At 39.0% G+C, this 24,434-nt stretch overlaps 1 protein-coding gene across 1 annotated transcript in view; it reads right to left on the bottom strand.

Annotated features, from left to right (window-relative positions):
* Nucleotides 1-13,856: 13,856 nt before the first annotated feature.
* The window catches only part of HTR1E (5-hydroxytryptamine receptor 1E), an 87,419-nt gene continuing 76,841 nt past the window's right edge, over nucleotides 13,857-24,434 (bottom strand). The window contains exon 2 of the mRNA XM_002817117.5: nucleotides 13,857-15,385. Coding sequence (XP_002817163.2) covers nucleotides 14,104-15,201 — 1,098 coding nt within the window. The 5' untranslated portion in view covers nucleotides 15,202-15,385 and the 3' untranslated portion in view covers nucleotides 13,857-14,103. The remainder of the gene's footprint in view (nucleotides 15,386-24,434) is intronic.

Raw genomic sequence — 24,434 nt, 5'->3', positions numbered from 1 at the left:
CTCTGTATCTCCAACTCTGATTTTATCTTCTGTCTCTGTGTTGGTCTCGTTAGCTTTGGTGCCTTCAAATAGAGAATATGGCCACTGGCAGCTCTGGGCTCCCATTTTAATAATTCTTAGGCACCATCCATAATCCCAGGAAAGGACCCGGATTGACCAGACCTTGGTGACGTGCCCACTCCTTGCTGGGAGTGGCATTCTGTGATGGAAAGCCTCCTTGGAGCCATATGAAATGGGGATGGGGGGAAATTTCCTAAGCTGTTGTCGGAGCTGTTTCCAAAGGAAGAAAATGTTTTCTGAGCATGGGCTATTGGTCCAGTGTGGGTGCTACAGAGGTCTGTGGGCAGCTGGGAGCAACAGGAGGACCCTGGTGTCTGATGGTTATCAGAAGCGTAAAGAGCACAGAAAACAAATTTCACTTATTTAATTCCTTTACTGGCCTCCAGTCCTGGCTGAATGCAAGCAAGAACAAGTGTAGGAAAGGCCCAAAGAGTATAACCGTGTTAAGGGTTGAACTTCAGAAATACCCTGTAAGGTAGTTTTTGATTGTCAATATAACAAGAGCCAAGGAAAGCAAAACTATGATTCCTGGCTTTTCTTGATAGTGTAGGGCCCATCCTCAAAATGAGGAGGTGTGATGTGCCTCCTCACCTGGGATGACTCTCTGTATTGAGGCTTTTATCAGGACACACAGGCCTGAAAATTCTAGCTTCCTGAAGGGCAACAAGGTGTAAAGCTCACAGAATATAGTCAGGTGGAACTCTGGAAGCTAGGTGAGCCATTTTTCAGATGCTGACTTAGGTGCACATTTAAATATCTTGTGTTAATGGTATAGACCCACATCCTGAAATTTAAGCACACATTTTAGATTATATTGTATTAAATGCAAAGTAAAGAACATTTTGTTGGGAAAGGGTCTTTTATTGATGTTTCTTTATTGCTTGTTTTATGTTTTTGTGTCTTGCTGTTGCAGCTGTTAGGACTCTGGATTTGCAGTATCCTATAATTCAGGTGTGGCAGAGGCTAACTAAATAAACAGGAGCTGATTCCTCTCTTTCCCATTTCCTTTCTGCTTCTCTTGGCCTTTTAATTGCTTTAAAAGACAAGGTAGATGGTCTCAGAATCCCAGTCAGCTAAATTCTCCTAGCTCAGGTACTCTCTTTAATCTTGCCTGAAAAGGATGTTTAAGATCCAGAAATTTTATTAGGACAACAAAATAATTAGTTGAAAACATATGAACCCATAGGATGAAAGACATTTACAAAATATTTAATTTGAAGCATAAATGCACATAGCAGATTATTTAAACAGTATTATTATAACTTAATTTTAGGTCAGGTATTAAATGCTAATCCCTCTGCACTGGGCTATGGGCAAAATGAGTGATGCAATGAGAACTCTGTCCTGGACCTTGTTTTCTACTTTCATAGCTCCGGTTCTACATGTCTGCTTGAGGTCCCAAATGTGGACACTCATCTCCATTGTCTTTCTGAACCAACTTGCTCAAAGGTCAGTTGGATTTTCTGCTGTAGTTCCATCAGAGTCCTGCAAGTATGCCTGTATTTGCTTGTTCATTCTTTCTCTGTTCTTAATTGCTATTGCTGAAATCATGATATGCAGGAAATGCAGATTTCATTCTCCTGCCAATTTCTCTTCAAATGACTTTGAGTGACAATGACTAACACTGGGTTATGGGAATCTATGCCATTCAACGTGTGGTCCCTAGACTAGAAACATCAATGTTACCTGGGGATTTTTAGAAATGCGCTCTCTCAGGTACTACTCTAGACCATAAAGGAAATACTTCCCTTTACTGCACTTTAACACACTGTATTGAAAATGCTACTTAAATTGCTTCTCACTTTCATTACAGTGAAATCTCAGTCAGGGAAGGAATCTCAATTGTCTAGTTCACCACTAGATATCTAGGACCTAGCATAATTCCTGGCACATAGTAGGTGCTCAGTAAATACTTGTCGAATGATAAATGAATGCATATCTGCTGGTGTGAGGGATGTTTGCTTAACCATATTGTTAAGTAACCAATGTGTTTAGAAAGACTCAATGAAAGAGTAGTGCTAACAGTGGAGAAAATGAGGTATGTAATTAACACTTCTGATTATATTGTTATTTCACAGAAAGATTTTCTGCCCAGTTGACTATGATTAAGCAAGGATGGACAATCTGCAAAGCAGAAAAAGAATTCATCCATTTGGCAATAGTGACTTGCTCTGTTCTACTATATTATCAAATTGTGTGATTTATGTTCTGCTTCTGAAATTACTACATGGTCCTTTTTGCAATCTGAAACTTTGCTGTCTTTCAATTTAAAGAGTTTATCTTCTAGTTAAATCTACTTGTCTTTCATCCTTCAATTTTATTTCTGAACTCTCTCTAGCATCTCCCCGCCTTCCCCCTTCCCTCACTTTCTTCTTCTTCTTTAATATAGATTCCCCCTTATTTCTCATTGGCTTTTTCCAATACCTGTTTATCTGGTCTTCATTCTTCCATCTTCTGTCTTTCATTCAAGAATGCTTTCAAAACTGCAGGCCTGATCTTGTTCTCCTTTGGTTAAAAAACCTTAGGTGTCTTTCTGCTGTCTGCAGGATAAGATCTATTGTCCTTAGCAAGGCATTTGAGGTCCTTCATGGACACTCCTCCCTGCCAGCCTCTTCTCCTGCCATTGCTCTTTTTACCCCATACTCTGGCCACCACTGGCCACTTTTCATTCCCTGAACACCATTTATATCTCAGCATCTACATGCCTTTGTTCATGCTGTTTATCTGAATAAATTGTCAGCCTAGCAAACTCATATCATGTTCCAGCTTAAAATGTGATTATTCTAGGCTCCTTTTTCCTATGTCTCACAGAAATTTTTATTTACGCTTCTGTGCTCACATAATGCATTGTACATATCTCTATTATAAAATGTGTCACACTCTACTGCAATCACTTATTTACTCGGCTTTCTCTTCCAACAGACCATATGTTCCTTAAGGGCTGGGGCTATGCCTATTGACAACACAATGTGTTGCAAAGCTTTACACACAGAGTTAACAAATGTTTGTTGATTGAAATTTATCTTCAAATTATTCTCTAGTAGACTGAATCCTCTCCTCCTCCCACTGGATTTTAGTAATTTTTCTTGGTTATTTCTTTTCAGAAAAGACTTCCCTAACTAGAAATATGTCCATTTTATTTGCTGGAGTATATTCAGATCTGTAACATATAGAGCTATAGCATATAACATCTATTTATAAGATAAGAGGAGGTGATTCTGTCCCCTAGGATGGCTGTGACTGGGCTAAGCCTGGCTGAGCACATGGTGGTGGTTATTATCATGACTGTGCTCTCCAAATCCCTTGAAAAACCCCGAGAGGATGCTAATAGGGCTGGTGAAGCCTGGTCCACAAACGTTGTTCAGATCCTGTAAGTACTTTCATCTCTCTGCCCACTACCTCTCCCATCCTTCTTTCACTGCTCTTACTCTCAAGGCCAAAACTTAAGAAAAGTCAGTTGTTCCTTACATCACTTCATCCTAGGAACCAAAGCAAAAATAACAAAAAAAGTAAAGCAGCAACAACAAATAATAATAAATAGAATTGAAATACAGGTAGTAAAAAGTAAATGGAGGAATTTAATTTCATGGAGGGAACTGAAGTGTATCAGGGAGTAACAGAAACTCTGTACATTTCCACAATGGAAAGGTCAATAGAAATGAAAATCATGACTTGAATCTTGCCCAGTTGCACTTATTGTTCTGGTTTATTGTAATGGTAACTGTTGCGATAAGAGTAAAAGGAATCTCTGGACTACTCTTACAGTTAAACCTTAAGGATCTGGGAATAGTTTGGGACCTGGAAGGCTGTTTGGTGTTGGAAGAGGCATCTCTAGGGGATAAATGAAATTGTTAGTTTCTCAGCAGCAGGAATTAACTGAGTTCATTCTTGTCCTGTGCATTGAATGTGAGTAAGCTGGGGTTTTATTCAGCCTCTGTTTGCTTATCTTTCTCCTTCTGATCCATTGACAGTAGTATGTCCTTTGTATATTTTTAGTTCAAATTCTTGAGAGAGTAAGAATGTCACCATCTCAATGAATCACCTCGTGTTTGGGGGAAGCATTTTTTTTCTTTTTTAAAATTATTGTTATACTTTAAGCTTTTAGGGTACATGTGCACAATGTGCAGGTTCGTTACATATGTATACATGTGCCATGCTGGTGTGCTGCACCCATTAACTCGTCATTTAGCATTAGGTATATCTCCTAATGCTATCCCTCCCCCGTCCCCCCACCCCACAACAGTCCCCAGAGTGTGATGTTCCCCTTCCTGTGTCCATGTGTTCTCATTGTTCAATTCCCACCTATGAGTGAGAACATGCGGTGTTTGGTTTTTTGTCCTTGCGATAGTTTACTGAGAATGATGATTTCCAATTTCATCCATGTCCCTACAAAGGACGTGAACTCATCCTTTTTTTATGGCTGCATAGTATTCCATGGTGTATATGTGCCACATTTTCTTAATCCAGTCTATCATTGTTGGACATTTGGGTTGGTTCCAAGTCTTTGCTATTGTGAATAGTGCCGCAATAAACATACGTGTGCATGTGTCTTTATAGAAGTATGATTTATAGTCCTTTGGGTATATACCCAGTAATGGGATGGCTGGGTCAAATGGTATTTCTAGTTCTAGATCCCTGAGGAATCGCCACACTGACTTCCACAACGGTTGAACTAGTTTACAGTCCCACCAACAGTGTAAAAGTGTTCCTATTTCTCCACATCCTTTCCAGCACCTGTTGTTTCCTGACTTTTTAATGATTGCCATTCTAACTGGTGTGAGATGGTGTGTGATTGTGGTTTTGATTTGCATTTCTCTGATGGCCAGTGATGATGAGCATTTTTTCATGTGTGTTTTGGCTGCATAAATGTCTTCTTTTGAGAAATGTGTGTTCATATCCTTTGCCCACTTTTTGATGGGGTTGTTTGTTTTTTTCTTGTAAATTTGTTCGAGTTCATTGTAGATTCTGGATAGTAGCCCTTTGTCAGATGAGTAGGTTGCGAAAATTTTCTCCCGTTTTGTAGGTTGCCTGTTCACTCTGATGGTAGTTTCTTTTGCTGTGCAGAAGCTCTTGAGTTTAATTAGATCCCGTTTGTCAATTTTGGCTTTTGTTGCCATTGCTTTTGGTGTTTTAGACATGAAGTCCTTGCCCATGCCTATGTCCTGAATGGTAATCCCTAGGTTTTCTTCTAGGGTTTTTATGGTTTTAGGTCTAACATTTAAGTCTTTAATCCATCTTGAATTAATTTTTGTATGAGGTGTAAGCAAGGGATCCAGTTTCAGCTTTCTACATATGGCTAGCCAGTTTTCCCAGCACCATTTATTAAATAGGGAATCCTTTCCCCATTGCTTGTTTTTCTCAGGTTTGTCAAAGATCAGATAGTTGTAGATATGCGGCGTTATTTCCGAGGGCTCTGTTCTGTTCCATTGATCTATACCTCTGTTTTGGTACCAGTACCATGCTGTTTTGGTTACTGTAGCCTTGTAGTATAGTTTGAAGTCAGGTAGTGTGATGCCTCCAGCTTTGTTCTTTTGGCTTAGGAATGACTTGGCGATGTGGGCTCTTTTTTGGTTCCGTATGAACTTTAAAGTAGTTTTTTCCAATTCTGTGAAGAAAGTCATTGGTAGCTTGATGGGGATGGCATTTTGTATCAGACCACGTCATAACACATGGCCATCCTTGGGCCGGGTGCTCAACTCCCCCAACCAATCATCTGCAGGCAGAGAATAAGGGTGGGGGCGGGAGGTGTCACATAGTGCTACACGGTGCTTTGTGCTTAGGAAACCACCTAAGGTTGCTTTTCTCATGGAAGCTGTACCTGATCATCCATTTAGAAGAAGTTTGTGGGCAGGGCAGGCAGTCTATGGAAGATCTTTTCAATATAGAAAACATTTTGTAGACTCTGATTATGATTTATCTTCAGCATGATTATTGAGGCTGATATCTCATATTCTCCTATTACAGTTTGTATAGCATCCAACAAACATACATAGAATAATATGTACATAGTACATCTGATATTATGCTTTGATATTACATTCCTAATTGCACTCTCCTAACCATTTAGCTGATGACACTTGCCTGTATCAAACCGATCTTTGCTTTCCTTACTGAGGTTGAGGATACTGTTTTTGGTTCTGTGTGTGTGTGTGTGTGTGTGTGTGTGATTCGAATGGGAAGTTAGGTCTTAGTTTTTATTAGTAAAAAAGTGATAAATGAGAAGTAATCAGGTAAAGCTATCAGGTAAAAACCTGCATGCTGCCTCAACATTTTTATAGTATTTGCCAAAACAATTTACATTTTTATTGTTATTATTGTTCTCTATAAAACACCTCTCCCACCCTCCAAAGTACAAGAAGAAAGGATGGCTAAATGTTCAGCTTGCAGCCTCAGCTTTTTCATATGACTACTTCATACCTCTGAATGCATATTTATTAGCATCTTTCTTACTTACCTAAATACTTTTGCTAGATTGCCAAATTGTTCTCCTTTGTTATCCAACTTCCAGCTCAGGCTTGATTTTTTAACTGAGCAACTGATTTATTCATTTGCCAATCTCTTATTGAGTGTTTACGAACTGGAAACACTTGAGGTTACTAGTCTGCTTATTATTAGACTGCATACAAGTCTAAATTTTTCTCAGTTATCTGTTTCCAACATCTTTCTTTTGGATGTCTTCATATATTGGCTTTCTTGGGTCTTTACTTGATGTATGATTGTTGGATACTAGACAAATTGGAAAAATATGATAGCCCATATGACCTTATTTCTTGTATCCAAAAATACAGGAATATGTATTCCTGCTTATAGATATTCTTTATATATTTTCTTTGAACAACCATCCCTTCTCTATTCTCCAGAGTTTCCAGTATCATTTTCATTTTCCCCAAGATTCGTATGTGCAAAATGTTCTCCTATGCCTCCTTTCCCTCCCACCCTCTTATAATTCTGTCTAAAATACCATTTTATACAGAAAATAAATATAATCAGCTTTCTACAAATCTGTTCTTAAGATCTGGGTCTCATGGTTTTCCACTTGGATCATCTGCTGCCCCATCCCCACTTTTTTTTTCTCCTCACAGAGATCCCAGTGCCTAGTATGATGCTAAAGTCATAGCACAGGCTAAATTAACATTTTAAACAACAAACCACAATTGATATTATTAATATATTCTGACCTCCGCTCTTTCCGTTGCTATGTTCTCTCTTGCTTCATATTATTGCTTTTATTCCTATTTTTCTTTTTCAATTAAAAAATTTCACAATCTACTTAAACTTATAGCAGGTGCTCAATGTGTTTTGATTACCTAAAATTCTGCTGATGCCATCTCTTAGCCCCTCCCTTTGCTGTTTCTTTCCTATCATTATCATTGTCCTGGATACTCCCTTTCCTTAAAAAAATTTTAGGTATTTGACAATTCCACTTCCATATGAGAAAGTGCCCTCCTTACCCATTACATAGTTCTCCTTCTAAATTTATTTATTTCCTTCCTTCCTTCCTCCCTCCCTTCCCCCTCCCTCCCCCACTTCCTTCCTTCCTTCCTCCCTCCCTCCCCCTCCCTCCCCCACTTCCTTCCTTCATTCCTTCCTTCCTTCCTCCTCCCTCCCCTCCCCTCCCTCCCTCCCTCCCTACCTTCCTTCCTTCCCCTTCTTTTTTTTGGCAGAGTCTCACTCCTTCACCCATACTGGAGTGTAGTGGTGCAGTCTCGGATCACTGCAACCTCTGCCTCTCGGGTTCAAGTGATTCTCCTGCCTTAGCCTCCCACGTAGCTGGGATTACAGGTGTGCACCACCACAACTGGCTAATTTTTGTATTTTTAGTAGAGATGAGGTTTCCCCGTGTTGGCCAAGCTGGTCTTGAACTCCTGTCTTCAGGTGATCTGCCCACCTTGGCCTCCCAAAGTGCTGGGATTATAGGCATGAGCCACTGAGCCCAGCCTCCTTCTAAACTTCTTGAAATCTATAATCAGTGTATCTGTTCCAATTAAGTTCACCCTGTATATATTATATAAATTACATGCCACCATGCTGTGTACTAGGTGCTTCCAGACAGCCAAAAGATGACTTTACTGAAGGAATTTCCCCTCAGAGTGATCTCTATTTATTCTGAAGAAAATAATTTAAAACCATTTTTGTGGTAAGGCTGAAACCCACTGTATATTCTCTAGGGTGTGGTCCTGGAGGATCCCTCTACGGGTACATTGGATATTCTTGAAACCCTAAAATTATCTCCTATGTCCTTGGATAATTTTCGGGTTGGATGTCCTTGGATAATTTTAGGGTCCCAAGAATATCCAGTTTCTCCTTCCTACCATTTGAAATGTCTCCTTTTCTTATGGACCAGTAACTGAGATTCCACCTCAACACCATTACTTGAGGACACGTGAAGTGGATAACATTCTTGCTTTCTCTCCAATTTAAAAGAAGCTCTCCAATGTATAAACTAGTTAAGGTCTGAAGGTTGTCTGTCAATCCTTTTTAATTCTAAATCTGAGGTGGCTTAGGTGAGACTATACTTATAGTCTTTGTAAGGTTTTCCATCAAATAAGGATGTGAGTCAATCTTCTGAAGCGTTAATACCATGCACACACTCCTCCTTGCTGATAGGCATTTTATTGGGCCCCTTTCTTAGTTACTTCACCAATGTCATGGGAAACTCTTTAATCATTGTAGTGTTTTCATTTGCTGGCTTGACCCTCACTTTAATGTTGAGTAAATTCAAATTGGCTTTGAAACTTTGAAACCTTTCATGGCTCTTAATGAAATTTTGTAAGCAACATGTTTACCATACTTCACCTTTAAGTTCTCAAACAACTCCTAGTCAACTTCTAAATTAACATTAGACTTCTGAGCATCCCATATTGATGCTGATACTCCTGAATTTCTCAGCAGGTGGTGATATTGGTATTTTGGGTGGGACAATCCTTTATTGAGTGGGACTGATTTATCTACTGCAGGGTTTAGACTTACTGAATGCTACCACAAAAATGCCATTATATTCTCTATGGAGACAACTGAAATGTCTACGCACATTCCCAAACTCCCTTTAAAACTACTGTGTGGTGTTCAGACACTTTTATATCTCTAACCACTTTTCCTTCTTTTCTCCTTAATTATAGTCCATACTTTAGGCACAGAGGTCTTCACCTGTTACGTGTGGCCGTCCTTGAAAACTGAGCAAGATTTGATCCCATTCTCATATACGATGGTTGTCATTTTCTCAGCACTTTTACTTAAAAAATTATCTTTATTTGTATTCTTGTCATAGTCATATGCTTCTTTTTCTATATACTAATTTTTCGAATGCTATCACTGCTTTTGCAAATGCTGTGCATAATGGAGTTAAAAGTTGTGTGTAGAAGACCTTAAAAACTAAGCAAAGGCAACACACACACATTAGTAGACCAAGACCAGTGTGATGGTTGAAACTAAAATGTATTGTGCTGGAAGCCATGCAATTGCTGGAACTTGTTTAGGAACTTACCTCATATGTAATTATCAGAGTTTGAAAACTGAAGTCCAAAAGTATAGGAGGCCTGTAGTGTTACCCAAAGCAGACCATGGTAGCAATGCTGATGGGGGTTCTTACTGCCATCTGTTGTAACTAAAGGACCTGTCAGCTCTACCAGGGAGGGATTTATATTCAAGAATTCTTTCACCAAGAATAGAAAGCTAAGAAGTCCTAATTTCTAATGGAGGCAATCAAAATGCCATCCCTAGGGTTTACTTTTAGCATACTAATGTTTGCATGAGAAACACTGATCTTATTAAAAGGTACTATTACTTCATTCAAGTTTTAATTTACAGGGGACAATAGTAGTCAATGGCAGCTGGCACTATTGGCTCAATAAACAAAGCAAACAATAGATTATTTTTCAACAGGTTTGGTTTATACCAGGAAATATATGCAACTTCTTTGCTAAGGGCAGAGGCACCTGTGAGATAAATGTATTTAATTAGGACTTACCTAGTAATTAGGAAATGAGTTAATGAAAATAAGCAAGTAAAAATTATTATGTATCTGCTTTTTGCTTTTTATTTACTTAGACTCTTAAAACTTTAAAACTCTTATAATTGCCAAGAATTTTCAAAGATAACATCTGGAGGATGATGGGAAAGCAGTGTGAGTGGCTCATATGCTTTCTAGATATTGTAGTCATAATAAATACTGAATTTTGAGCATAGGCACAATCTTGGTAAAATCACCTGTAATTTAGATGCCAACATCCTTGTACATAGATCACCCCTAGCTGGGCAGCCATGTGACTTTCCCAGTAATATTTGAGTTGCTTATACAGAAACCAATATCCCCTTGTGGCAGAGATTATTCTTTGTCCCCTTGTATCGAATCTCCCCTTTTTCCTTTCCCTCTTTTGAGAACAGCTTATCTGGAATCCTAATTAATAAAGAATATTCACTTATATTCAATGAGAAATTTATTTTCTTTCCATATATAAGTTTTTCCCAGAATTTTTCGAAACAAACCTGGAATGTCAGGGTAAGATTTGGAAAAAAAAAGGTCAGTATTGCACCATGGATTTTGGAAGTTTTGTTTTCTCACTGAGAAAAGATGACACATTTATATTTTCTCCTCCAGGGACTTAATTCCACTCATGTTAACAGATATTGAGTGCTGACTGTGTGTAAAACACGGTATGAGTCCCTAGAGATACAGAGAGGAAACAGACACGGTCCCTGCCTTCAAGGAGCTCACAATCTACTAGGGAAGACAGCACAAATACACAAACAAATGCACTAGAAGATAGGATGCATATAGTATTAGAGATACAAGTGAAGTTATATGGGAGCATAGAGCTGGGAGAGAGGACTTCCATAGGGACAGGGAAGGAAGAAGTATCTCAGGAAGACTTTTTAGAAGAGACTGCATTTGAGCTGCATATGAAGAATTGGTGGAAGAAAGATGTGAAGCCATGGAGGTCAGGTTTCTAAAGCAATGGGATCAAATGTTAGGGGAGTTTAGAAAGCACAGGTAATACTCACATTTTTCTGGAGCATGAAGTAGGTGAAAAGAAGTGGTGAGATATAACTCTGCAAAGATAGTTTGGGGCCACAAAGTAAGAGGCCTTGAATGCTATACTATGGACTATTAATTTATTTTATATTGATAAGGACAGAGTAAAGGATTTTGAACAATTCAATTAAAAATCTACGGTATGATCTAAAATAGTGACTCAAACTTTAGCTTGTATCAGAATCTCCTGGATGGCTTCTTAAAACAGAGATTAATGGGCTCCACTCTTAATTTTTGATTCAGTAGGTCTTGAATAGGGCCCTTGACTTTGCATTTCTAACAAGTTCTCAGGTGCTGCCAGTCTGGAGACACCTCAGTGAGAAACTCACACTGGGAGATGTGTAGGGGCCGAGTTGCAGGTGGGAGAATCCAGGGGCAGGTGGATCAAATAACATTTGATCTAGGGGAGAGGACCAACTTATTGGAGAGCAAGTGGCATAAACACGTTTCTGTAGAGGTAAATGGACAAGACTTCAGGACTATCTGGATGTTGGAGACCTGAGGCAAAGAGAGAGAATTACATTCATCTAATAGGAATGATAAAAAGCATGGTAATTCTGTTATCTGAGACTGAGAAGGTAGAAAGAAGAGAAGGCTTGAGTGTGGGAAAATTATCTTGAGTTCAGTATAGAAGGCTGCGTTTGAGGTACTAAAGAAATATTCATAGGGAGAGGCTCACCAGATGTAACTTATAGGTCTGCAGTTTGAGAAAGAGAAAGATCAGGACTAAAGTCACAAATTTAGGAGCCACAGGCATGAAACTAATTGTTGAAATGGCCGAACATGGGATGGAATATGGAGATATAGGAGGTGATTGCTGAGGACAAAACCACAGGAGGAAGGAAAGGAGACAAAGAATAGACGAGGAGGTAGTTGGAGAACCAGGAGAGCAAAATATCCTGGAAGGTATGGGCTTAAACATGAAAGGGATGGTTAGCTGTTGTAACTGATGAGAAAATGACAGGTAGAGATGCAGAGAAGGGCTACGGGCAAGTCTCCAATGACCTTTGGGAGATAAGTTTGGGGAGAACTAGGGCATACTCAGATGGAAAAGGATAGAAAAGTCAGTGGAAGGTGAGAAGTGGAGGCAGAATGAGTGGATTAATGATTGGAGAAACCCGGGTGAGAGAGTTAAGGGAGAGATGAAGTAGGAGCTTGATGGGGAAGTAGGGCCAGAGGAAGTTGATTTTTGTGTCCAAGGGACTTGAGCAAAGTAATAGGTGAGATTAAAGAGGAGTGAGGAGGAAAAGTGTTGGGATGGGGAGGGAGAAAGGAAGTTGCAGAGGGAGGTTGGGTGTAGGAAGCAAGATTCTAGAAAGGTTGAGAGGGGATAGATTGAAGGACTAAAAACACGGAGGTGGAAAGGAGGCAAATCAATGTCTTCTCCCTACAAAGAAGAGTGAAGAGATGGGGAGAGGCTGTGGATGACAGACTAGGAGCAGAGGTTGAGAACGGTCACCTACTTAGGAGTATGCAAGAATGTACAAACTTTCAGTCCTCCTGCCATCACTCTTGATTTTGTAATGGTGTACTCCTCCATGTGACTAGAGCAATCACTCCTTCTCAGGCCACACCCAGGGCCTCAGGTCCCACATGCAGCCTCCTGGCCTCAGGGTACAGTCTGGCACGGAAGCCACAGGGATTCTGGGAGATGCAATTTCATTCTTATATCCTGATGAGTGGTCTTTGGTGTAAACACAGATTTTCAACTTTTACTTTTTTTCCCCAAGAGCACAACTGGTAATTTTTTTTTTTTTTTTGAGACAGGGTCTCACTCTGTTGCCTAGGCTGGAGTGCAGTGGCATGATCTCTTCTCAGTGCAATCTCTGCCTCCCAGGTTCAAGTCATTCTCCTGCCTCAGCCTCCTGAGTAGCTGGGATTACAGGCACGTGCCACCACGCCTGGCTAATTTTTGCATTTTTAGCAGAAATGGGGCCTCACCATGTTGGCCAGGTTGGTCTCGAACTCCTGACCTCAGGTGATGCACCTGCCTTGGCCTCCTGAAGTGCTGGGATTATAGGCGTGAGCCACCACGCCCGGCTGCAACTGGTAATTTAATGAGTAATAGTCTCCAATGAAGTTCTTCAGATAATATATTCTGTCATTTGATCACTGCACCTCATTAAGCTTCTTAAAAAGTTTCCCAAATTTGACATGTACTCCCACCTTTGTCCTGCTACAGTGAAAGTGTATATGGGAGGCTTAGCTGGGATAGATTTTAGAATTGGAGGAGGCCCAATGTGTCTATCAGGTAATATTGCAACACACTGACCAAAGTAGATTTAGATGACTTCTTATTTGCTTTATGTTTTATATTCATAGTAAAAGACATAGAAAAGTGCCAGTGCATTTATTCCAGGTATTTCCATTTTAGAAAAAGAGGAAGTTTATTTAATCATGAACTAAAAAGGACAAGCCAGCTGTACTATTTTTACCTGAAATGAATAGGCTATGTAGTCACAGTGCTACAGCAAACGACTTTAGCTCAGGTCTGCAAGCAGTAGATGACAGCACATCACTTTCTTTTAATTCTTTACGTAGTCATGCAATTCCCACTGGAATATGTATGCAGATAGAGCCATAATCTCAGATTTAATGCCATGGAGGGCATTATCAGGTATTTAATTTATAAGTAATAAGAAATTCTGCAAATAAAGATATTTTTGGCATTCTTTAATTGCAGGGTAACTGAAATGGCTAAAAAAAAAAAAAACCCATAAAAAGTATTTACTATTTCATCTTATTATTACTTCTACAAAATTTCTGTTTTTGTATGATAATGTTTATTTGAAATTATGTATCACAGATAAGACCAGAGGTAGAAAATGGCACGCCAAATAACAATCCTCAAACAAAACAGAACAAAACAAACAAACAAACAAGAAAACAAGACCACACATACTTACAAACTCTCCTGAACCAAGTATGTTCAAGAATTAGTAAGTTGCACCCCTTACCCCCATCCACTCATGAGGCTCTGGAAAAAGTCGTGCCTTTTAGCTTTTTACAGTCTAAGTATGCTCTCGGCATCTAATGAGCTTTTTAAAAGCCAGCTTAAAGTCTTCATTAAAACTCGTATAGAGCAGCGGGTTGATCAGAGAATTAACATAACCGAGCCACGTCAGAAAGTCAGCCACTTCCGAGGACACGGTGTAGATGCTCAGACCCACAATCAACTCTTTGATGAAAAATGGCAGCCAGGACAAAATGAATGCACCCAGAATCAGCCCCAGGATGCGTGCTGCCTTCCGTTCCCTGGTGCTAGAGATCTGCTGACGTTCTCCTGGGTGATCTAGATCATTGTCGAAGGGGGAGATCCTGATGGAGGCATGGAACTTTTCAAACTCTGTGGTAGGGTCTGAGGTGGAGAAGTCAGACACACAGAAAGTCTGTGTAAGTTTACAACTTGCAAAAGAATTCTGGCTATCTGTGCTTCTGTTGCTTAAGTGTCGACTTGATCCCCTTTTCTGGTAAAGGCTCTTGGCCGCGTGGTAAATTCGGTAATAGAGAATCAGTATCAAAGTCAAGGGGATATAAAACGCACCCAGCGTGGAGTAAATGGTGTAGATAACATGGTCATGCTGGATGGTGCACTGACTAGGGGGAGGGCTTAGGCGGCGGTGGCTCCTCCAGAACAGAGGGGGTACTGAGATGAAAATGGAGATGGTCCAGACGGTGAGGATCATCAGCGCGGCCCTCTTGGCCGTCCTCTTCCTGGCGTATTCAATAGCATTGGTGATGGCCCAGTACCTGTCCAGGGCAATGACACAGAGGTGGAGGATGGAGCAGGTGCAGCAGGTCATGTCCACACTCAGCCACACCTCACAGAGGAAGTACCCAAGCTTCCAGCGATCCATGACAATGTAGATGATGCTCAGGGGCATGACGAGCACTGCCACCAGGAGGTCTGTCACGGCCAGAGAACAGATTAGGTAGTTGGCAGGCTGGTGAAGCTTCTTGGTGGTGCCAATAGCCATGATCACGGCCAAGTTCAGCAACGTGGTGAGGGTGGTGATGACCACCAGAGTCATGCAAATGAGCATCTTCTCAGTGATGGTCTTGGGTCTCACAGCCATGCTGGCTTCTGTGGTACAGTTTGTGATGTTCATGTTTCCCTTGTTTCAGTCTACAATGTGGAGAAGCGTTGGTTATTTTCCTTTGGCTGAAAATTACGTAGCCTCGAAGGTTTCTCACTTGTAAGGAGGCTATAATTTGTTCAGCTACGTGGTCTCTTGTGTTCCATTTTCTGTTGGTAAAGGGAAGGGCCACAGCATTTCTTCTGAGTGAAGATTCCTGGAAAATATTATGCTATTGGTTAATGAATGAGAAAGCCACACTTTTCCTGGAAAACATGAAAATAGTTTGATATTCATAAATTCTTTATAAATTTTAATTTTCTCTTTCCTGTGGAACTTGAGCTCATCTTTACATTATTCCTCAAAGGATACTTTTTTTACTTCAGGGAAGTTTTCAAACTGTTTTTTTTTTTTTTTAAATTATACTTTAAGTTCTGGGATACATGTGCAGAACGTGCAGGTTTGCTACATAGGTATACACGTGCCATGGTGGTCTGCTGCACCCAACAATCAATCATTTATATTAGGTACTTCTTCTAATGCCATCCCTCCCCTAGCCCTCCACCCCCCAACAGGCCCTGGTGTGTCATGTTCCCGGCCCTGTGACCATGTATTCTCATTGTTCAACTCCCACTTGTGAGTGAGAACATGTGGTGTTTGGTTTTCCGTTCCTGTGTTAGTTTGTTGAGAATGATGGTTTCCAGCTTCATCCATGTCCCTGCAAAGGACATGAACTCATCCTGTTTTATGGCTGCATAGTATTCCATGATATATATGTGCCACATTTTCTTTATCTAGTCTATCACTGATGGGCATTTGGGTTGGTTCCAAGTCTTTGCTATTGTGAATAGTGCTGTAATAAACATACGTGTTCATGTATCTTTAAAGTAGAATAATTTAAAATCCTTTGGGTATATACCCAGTAATAGGATTGCTGAGTCAAATGTTATTTCTGGTTCTAGAGCCTTGAGGAATCGCCATACTGTCTTCCACAATGGTTGATCTAATTTACACTTCCATCAACAGTGTAAAAGCATTCCTATTTCTTCACATCCTCTCCAGCATTTGTTGCTTCCTGACTTTTTTTTATTATTATTATATTTTAAGTTCTAGGGTACATGTGCACAACGTGCAGGTTTGTTACATATGTATACATGTGCCGTGTTGGTTTGCTGTACCCTTTAACTCGTCATTTACATTAGGTATTTCTCCTAATGCTATCCCTCCCCGGTCCCCTGACCCCACGACAGGCCCCGGTGTGTGATGTTCCCTGCCCTGTGTCCAAGTGTTCTCATTGTTCACTTCCCACCTATGAGTGAGAACATGTGGTGTCTGGTTTTCTGTCCGTGTGATAGGTTGCTCAGAATGATGGCTTTTTAATGATCACCATTCTAACTGGCGTGAAATGGTATCTCATTGTGGTTTTGATTTGCATTTCTCTAGTGACAGTGATGATGAGCTTTTTTTCATATGTTTGTTGGTTGCATAAATGTTTTCTTTTGAGAAGTGGCTGTTCATACCCTTTGCCCACTTTTTGATGGGGTTGTTTGTTTTTTTCCTGTAAATTTGTTCAAGTCTTTTTGACAAAAACATCACAAAATTTTAAAGGTACTTTGCCACCCCAATTAATTTCTTATTTATATTTATTCTTTTATACATGTTTATATATAAAAAGGCTTTTTTTACATTTGAAAATATATATTCATATTATGTAACATTAAACATTCTGGGGCCATTAAAGAAAAAATTATATTGCTTATAATAAGCAGCTTTCAAATCAGATTTTAAACTTTCACAGTAAATATGCTGGCGTGGTGGCTCACACCTGTAATCCCAGCAGTTTGGAAAGTTAACTGCAATAATCAGAGCTAAAAATGGATACATCCTATGAGGAGTTGATGGAGGACCTTTTTGGGGATTTGTAACTTTAAATTTCCACTTTATTGTGACATAAAAAATATCATGAAGTCCAAGGCCATATTTAAATTGCTTTTCATAAAAATTACAAATAGGAGAGAATTACTCTAAACCAAACTGGTTAGTGTATGCTGCTCCTCATTTCCAAGGATACTCTGCAGCCTCTGCTTTATACCATCCCAGTGAAGGTCAGAGCACCAGGGAGATGAGGTTATAGGGATGATAGATGTTAAGGCCGACTTTGGCATATTATTCTTCAGGGGCTTTGTCCTTTGCAGCAGGTGAAGAGGGACAAGAATCTCTTTCTCATCCAGGAAGAGTTTCCAAAGCACCCAAGCATTATCAAGAAGGAGGACTCAGCTGGCACCTGCTCATCTTAAAAATTATCTTAAAGAGGGTTTTATATTTTGGATCTGGTTCCTCCATTAGAAAACTGACATTTCACTTCATAAGTCCTGATTTACTTTAACCTAAAAACTGTGCCTGAGTCAGCGGTTTTGGAGAGGAAGCTTGGAGTGGTGATTACCCATATGGACTCTGAATGCTGACTCTGCCACTTGTCAGCTGCGGTGTAATCCTAAGCATGTTCTTTAACCTTAGCCTGCTTCAATTTCCTCCTCTTTAAATCAGGAATAATGACATCTTTCTCTAAGGTAAGTAATGTGAAGATCAAATGTGTTAATACACGTAGAAGCTGAGAACAACGCCTAATACACAGTAAGTGCTATGTAAGTGTTTGCGGTCATTTGTTGTATGAATTTTCCCAGTGTTTTTTGCACTGGGTAATGGAGACAAATTTCATCCCACAAACTCTGATATGTAATAAAAGCCTATTAAAAATAAGTCAACTTAATTTTGTTCTTTCTTTTTTTTCTTTCCAACTTTTATTTTCGGTTTTGAGGGTACAAGTGCAGATTTGTTTCATGGGTAAACTGTGTGTCGCAGGGTTTGGTGTACAGCTTATTTCACCACCTAGGTAATAAGCATGGTACCCAAAAGGTAGTTTTCCAAATCTCACCCTCCACTCACCCTCTACCCTCATGTAGGCTCTGGTATCTATTGCTCCCTTCTTTGTGTTCATGTGTTATTCAATATTTAGCTCCCAGTTATAAGTGAGAACATGTGTCAACTTAATTGCTGCCTCTAAGCTTCTCACTTCTCATGCTTGAGACTTTCTCTAACCCCAACCACACCCCCAAGTCTCTGGAGGATTTTTGAGGGCCAAGGCATTGAGGTTTGGTTGGAGAGAGGGGTTTCAGGTGTCGCATGCACAGAGAAAGTCCCTGGTAAGATATTTACTGTCCCCCACTCCTACAGTTCTTTCAGATCCAGACTACTTCCGTAACATGCTTAGGAAATGTCTTAAGGTTGGGAACCCCATGCGTAGCCCCTAAGTCCCTAGCCATACCATGCATGTATCCCTGTTTAAAATATTATAGACTCTCCAAGGCACTTCCAGAACTTCTGGCCCAAGTCTTAGACCCCCAGGATCTTTTCTTTTCCTCCATTTTGGGGGGATAGGTATGTAGACCATTGGAGAAATTCCTTTCTTCCTTCACTTTTTTTTCTAACCCTTTCAGCCACCTATTAAAAGCTCTCTTTTCCTTTTTTACTTATTTACAAATCTTTTATTAACAGATCTCCTATGGGCTTGGCTTTTGAGAACATAAATAGGGATTACTGTCTGATACTTCCGCTTTCTGAAATATCTGTGAGGTAAGGAAGCATAAACCAGGCCACATGCTTGACTGAGGGAAAGGGAAAAAATAGAAAATACTATGCAGCCATACATGTAACATTGCTTGTTGACATATTCCCCTTTCCTAGCATTCTTAGAGTTATCTGAAATATGGGACAAGTATCCTTACCACAAAGTTTTGCTATGACTTTGAATTATCAGAAAATATTATATAACATCTCAACCATTAAAAGTTTAACATGCTGGTGGACCTGGAGCATTCCTGATCAACTCATTTACTTTGCATGTAATCACCATCATTTAGAAAATATTTTCCTGAACTGCTTCGAAGGAACCCAGGGTGTACTTGCCTTTCTCTATTTACTTCCCAGCATTTTCCCAGTCAACCTGTGTAAGTCCTGACTTCTGTCCATTTCTAGACACTTCCAGATACCACTTCCCTCTGATAAGTCATTCCCTCCTGCTGCAAGTTTTCTGTTTTGCACATGGCCTCTAAACTGATCCAGGAAAACTGCCCTCAATTCTGTCAGCTTAGCCACCCTCTCTCCTAGCAGCATTTCCTGGCTCCACATGATGTTCTGGGCTGCAATTGCTTTACCTCTTGCCTACCAAAAATTCAGAGGTCACATAGTAGCTATTGCAAATGGAGTTGAAGCTCTCTAAAGTCAATGTATTAAAAGTTTAAGCATCTTAGACCAATAACTACTTTAAAGAAACCACAGAGAATCAAGAAACATGTTAAACTACCTTATGATTATGCAATCATTGGAATCCAAACTGTAAAAAAATTCATGGGTTAAATCACCCAATTTCTTAAATAAATTGCAGACAAGGAGGGCGATAAGAAGTGTGGCGTATAGACTAAAAGGGACTTAAAAGACACATAAAAATAAAAACAAGCAAACCAAAACTATCATTATCAGGGGTATGTATCTGAGTGATGTAACTTTCAAGGAAGCTTAAACATAAGGAGAATGGTTATTTTTAGAGGGGGAGACACGATTGTGATTGAGACATAGCTTCTGTGTTTTGTCAAGTTATACTTCTTGATCTGGGTAGTGGTTTGCAGGGGTGATCATCTTATAATATTTTAATAAACTATACATTTATTTTAATTTAAGAGGTTTAAAAAGGTGCTCTTAAATGTAAATAATAATTCAGCCTGCAATTCTGTTTCATGTGTTAATCAGCAAGCTGCATTTTATACTCTAAAATTAGTGCCTGTGAACCTAATTATGAAGGACCTCTTGTCTCTAGGAAGAGCCAACACTCACCTTTCCCCACAGAGAATGGCTGCTTTTGGACATTGATGTATATGGCATGCTCAGTTCATTTTTAATTTCACCAATTTAGCTAATCTATTGGTTTTCAATAACTGTTAATTCACCATAAATATTCTTTCGTCTCTTCTTTGATTGTTCTCATTTTGCCCAAATTACTTCCAATTATTTAAAGAAGTCTTCAATATGTACCATGTATCAATTTCTTCTTTTTTTATTATTTCAGGAATGGCACCTTGCCCTCATATTAGTAATTTTATCTTTCTGTTTGTTAAATTTACTTTCTCAGTCTTCGGAAATACTTTTCTTTGCCTCTCCAGGGAAAAGGAAGGGTGGATACTCTGTTTCCCAATTAGATCTTCAGTAGAAGCAGTGGGAAGATGTAGGGGAGATACTGCAGTGTGGGATTCTTTATTCTCTTTTTCTTTTTTATTTATTTAAATTGTGATTGGAATATGACATGTGATTATTACAAGGTTATTATATTCATAATAACAAGAAAACATTACCATTTTATAAACTCAAACAAAACAGTGCATAGAGTTTTAGGAGATGTTTATACACTCTGGATACAGGTCTTTTGTTGTCACAATGTTTTGTGAACATTTCTTCCATTCTGTGGGTTGCCTTTGTATTTTTTAATGTTGCTTTTTGACAAGCAGAAGAGTTTAATTTTTTTTTTGAGACAGAATCTCACTCTTTCACACAGGCTGGAGTTTAGGGGCATGATCTTGGCTCACTGCAACTTCTGCCTTCCAGTGTCAAGCGATCCTCCTGCCTTAGCCTCCTGAGCAGCTGGGACCACAGACATGCACCACCCCTTTGGCTAATTTTTGTATTTATTATAGAGACAGGGTTTCACCATGTTGCCCAGGCTGGTTTTGAACTCTTGAGCTCAAGTGATCCACCACCTCAGCCTCCCACAGTGCTGGGATAACAAGTGTGAGCCACCATGCCTGGCCAGAAGAGTTTAATTTTTAAAAATTTTTAAATTTTTTGTGGGTACATAGTAGGTGTATATATTTAGGGGGTATATGAGATATTTTGATACAGGCATACAACAAGTAATCATCACATCAAGGTAATTGGAGTATCTAATACCTCAGCATTTATTCTTTCTTTGTGTTACAAAATGTCCAATTGTACTCTGTTATTTTAAAATTTAGAAGAAATTATTGTTGACTATAGTCACCCTGTTGTGATATCAAATGCAAGATCTTATTTTTTCTATCTGACTATACTTTTGTACCCATTAACCATCCCCATTCTCTCCACCCCCTGCAACTACCCTTCCCAGCCTCTGGTAACCATCGTTCTACTCTCTACCTCCATGAATTCATTGTTTTAAATTTTAGCTCCTACAAATAAGTGAGACTGTGTGAAGTTTGTCTTTCTGTGCCTGGCTTATTTCACTTAACATAATGATCTCCAGTTCCATTCATGTTGTTGAAAATGACAGGATCTCATTCTTTTTTATGGTTGAACGGTAGTTGATTGTACATATGCACTACATTTTCTTTTAATTTTAATTTTAATTTTAAGTTCCAGGGTACATGTGCAGGATGTGCAGGTTTGTTACATAGGTAAACGTGTGTCATGGTGATTTGCTGCACCTATCAAGCCATCACCTAGTTATTAAGCCCCGCATGCATTAGCTATTTTTTTCTAATGCTCTTCCTGCCTCCTTCTACTCCCCCTGCAGGCCCCAGTGTGTGTTGTTACTCTCCCTGTGTCCATGTGTTCTATTGTTCAGCTACCACTTATAAGTGAGAGCATGTGGTGTTTGGTTTTCTGTTCCTGGGTTCATTTGCTGAGGATAATGGCTTCCAGCTCCATCCATGTCCCTGCAAAGGACATGATCTCATTCCTTTTTTATGGCTGCATAGTATTCCATGGTTATATGTACCACGTTTTCTTTACCAGTGTATCATTGATGGGGATTTGGGTTGATTTCATGTTTTTGCTGTTGTGAATAGTGCTGCAGTGAACATACACATGCATGTATCTTTATAATAGGATAATTTAGATTGCTTTGGGTATATACCCAGTAGTGGGATTGCTGGGTCAAATGGTATTTCTGCTTCTAGATCTTTGAGGAATTGCCCCACCATATTCCACAATGTTAAAGTAATTTACATTCACACTAACAGTGTAAAAGCATTCCTATTTCTCCACATCCTCGCCAGCATCTGTTGTTTCTTGACTTTTTAATAATCACTGTTCTGACTGGCGTGAGATGGTATCTCTTTGCTACCACATTTTCTTTATCAATTCATTTGTTGATGAACACTTAGGTTGCTTCCAAATCTTAGCTATAATTGTGCTGCAATAAACATGGGAGTGCAGATGTCTCTTCAATACATTGATTTTCTTTCCTTTGAGTATATACTTAGCAGAGGGATTGCTGAATCATATAATAGTTCTATTTTCAGTTTTCTGAGGAACCTCCAAACTGTTCTCCATAGTGGTTGTACTAACTTACATTCCCACCAACAGTGTACAAGGATTCCATTTTCTCCAATTCTTCACCAGCATTTGTTATTGCCTATCTTTTGGATAAATGCCATTTTAACTTGGGTAAGATGATATCTCATTGTAGTTTTGATTTGCACTTATCTGATGATCAGTGATGTTGAAGACCTTTTCATATATCATTTTTATGTCTTCTTTTGAGAAATGTGTATTCAAATTTTTGCCTATTTTAAAATCAGATTATTAGATTTTTTTCCAAGAGTTGTTTGAGCTCCTTATATATTCTGGTTATTATTCTATTGTCAGATGAGTAGTTTGCAAATATTTTCACACATTCTGTGGGTTATCTCTTCACTTTGTTGATTGTTTCCTTTGCTGTGAAGAAGCTTTTTAATGTGACAAGATTCAATTTGTTCACTTTTGGTTGCCTGTGCTTGTGGAGTATTTCTCAAGAAATCTTTGTCCAGACTAATGTCTTGGAGAGTTTCCCAATGTTTTCTTGTTGTAGTTTCATAGTTTGAGGTCTTAGATTTAAGTCTTTAATCCACTTTCATTTGACTTTTGTATATGGTGATACATAGGGGTCTATTTCATTCTTCTGCATATGGAATGCTGCCAGTTTTCCTGGCAGCATTTATTGAAGATGTTGTTCTTTCCTCATGTATGTTCTCAGCATCTTTGTCAAAAATAAGTTCATGGTAGACGTACGGATTTATTTCTGGGTTTTCTATTTTGTTTCATTGGTCTATGTGTCTGTTTTTATGCCAGCACCATGCTGTTTTGGTTACTATAGTTCTGTAATATAACTTGAAGTCAAGTAATGTTATTCGTCCAGTTTTGTTCTTATTGCTCAGAATGGCTTTGATTACTCTAGGTCTTTTGTGGTTCCGTGTAAATTTTAAGATTATTTTTTCCATTTCTGTGCACAATGTCATTGGTATTTTGATAGGGATTGCCTTATAGCTGTAGATTGCTTTGTGTAGTATGGACATTTTAACAATATTTATTCTTCCAATCCATAAACATGGAATATCTTTTCACTTTTTTGTGTCCTCTTCAATGTCTTGTGTCATGTTTTATAGTTTTCACTGTAGAGATCTTTTATTTCTTTGGTTAAGTTTATTCCTAGGTATTTTATTTTATTTGTAGCAACTGTTAATAGAATTACTTTCTTAATTTCTTTTTCTGATTGTTCACTGATGGCATATAGAAATGCTACTGATTTTTATTTGTTGATTTTGTATCCTTGACTTGATTGTATTTGTGTATCAGTTCTAATAGTTTTTTGGTGCAGTCTTAAGGTTATTCCAAATATAAGATCATATTATCTATAAACAAGGATAATGTGACTTCTTTTCTAATTTGAGTGCCCTTTCTTTTTTTCTTTTGTCTGATTGCTCTAGCTAGGACTTCCAGTACTATGTTGAATAACATTGGTGAAAGTGGGCATCCTTGTTGGGTTCCAGATCTTAGAGGAAAGACTTTCAGTTTTTCCCCACTCATTATGATACTAGCTGTGGGTCTGTCATGTGGCTTTTATTGTGTTGAGGTATGTACTTCTACACCCATTTTTTTAAGGGTTATCAATCATGAAGGGATGTTGAATTTTATCAAATGCTTTTCAGCATCAACTGAAGTGACCATATGGTTTTTGTCCTTTATTCTGTTGACATAATGTACCCTATTCATTGATTTGCATATGTTGAGCCATTCTAGCATCCCAGGGATAAATCCCACTTAGTCATGATGAGTAATCTTTATTGTGTTCTTGAATGTGGCTTGCTAGTATTTTGCTGAGGACTTTTCATCAATGTTCATTAGGGATATTGGTCTGTAGTCTTCTATTTTTGATATCTTTGTCTGGGGGTAATACTGGCTTCATAGAATAAATGTGGGAG

Source organism: Pongo abelii, chromosome 5 (genome assembly GCF_028885655.2).
Source record: "Pongo abelii isolate AG06213 chromosome 5, NHGRI_mPonAbe1-v2.0_pri, whole genome shotgun sequence".
Lineage (NCBI taxonomy): Eukaryota > Metazoa > Chordata > Mammalia > Primates > Hominidae > Pongo > Pongo abelii.
Note: the sequence above shows the minus strand (reverse complement) of the source record. Positions and strands in the feature narration are given on the sequence as shown.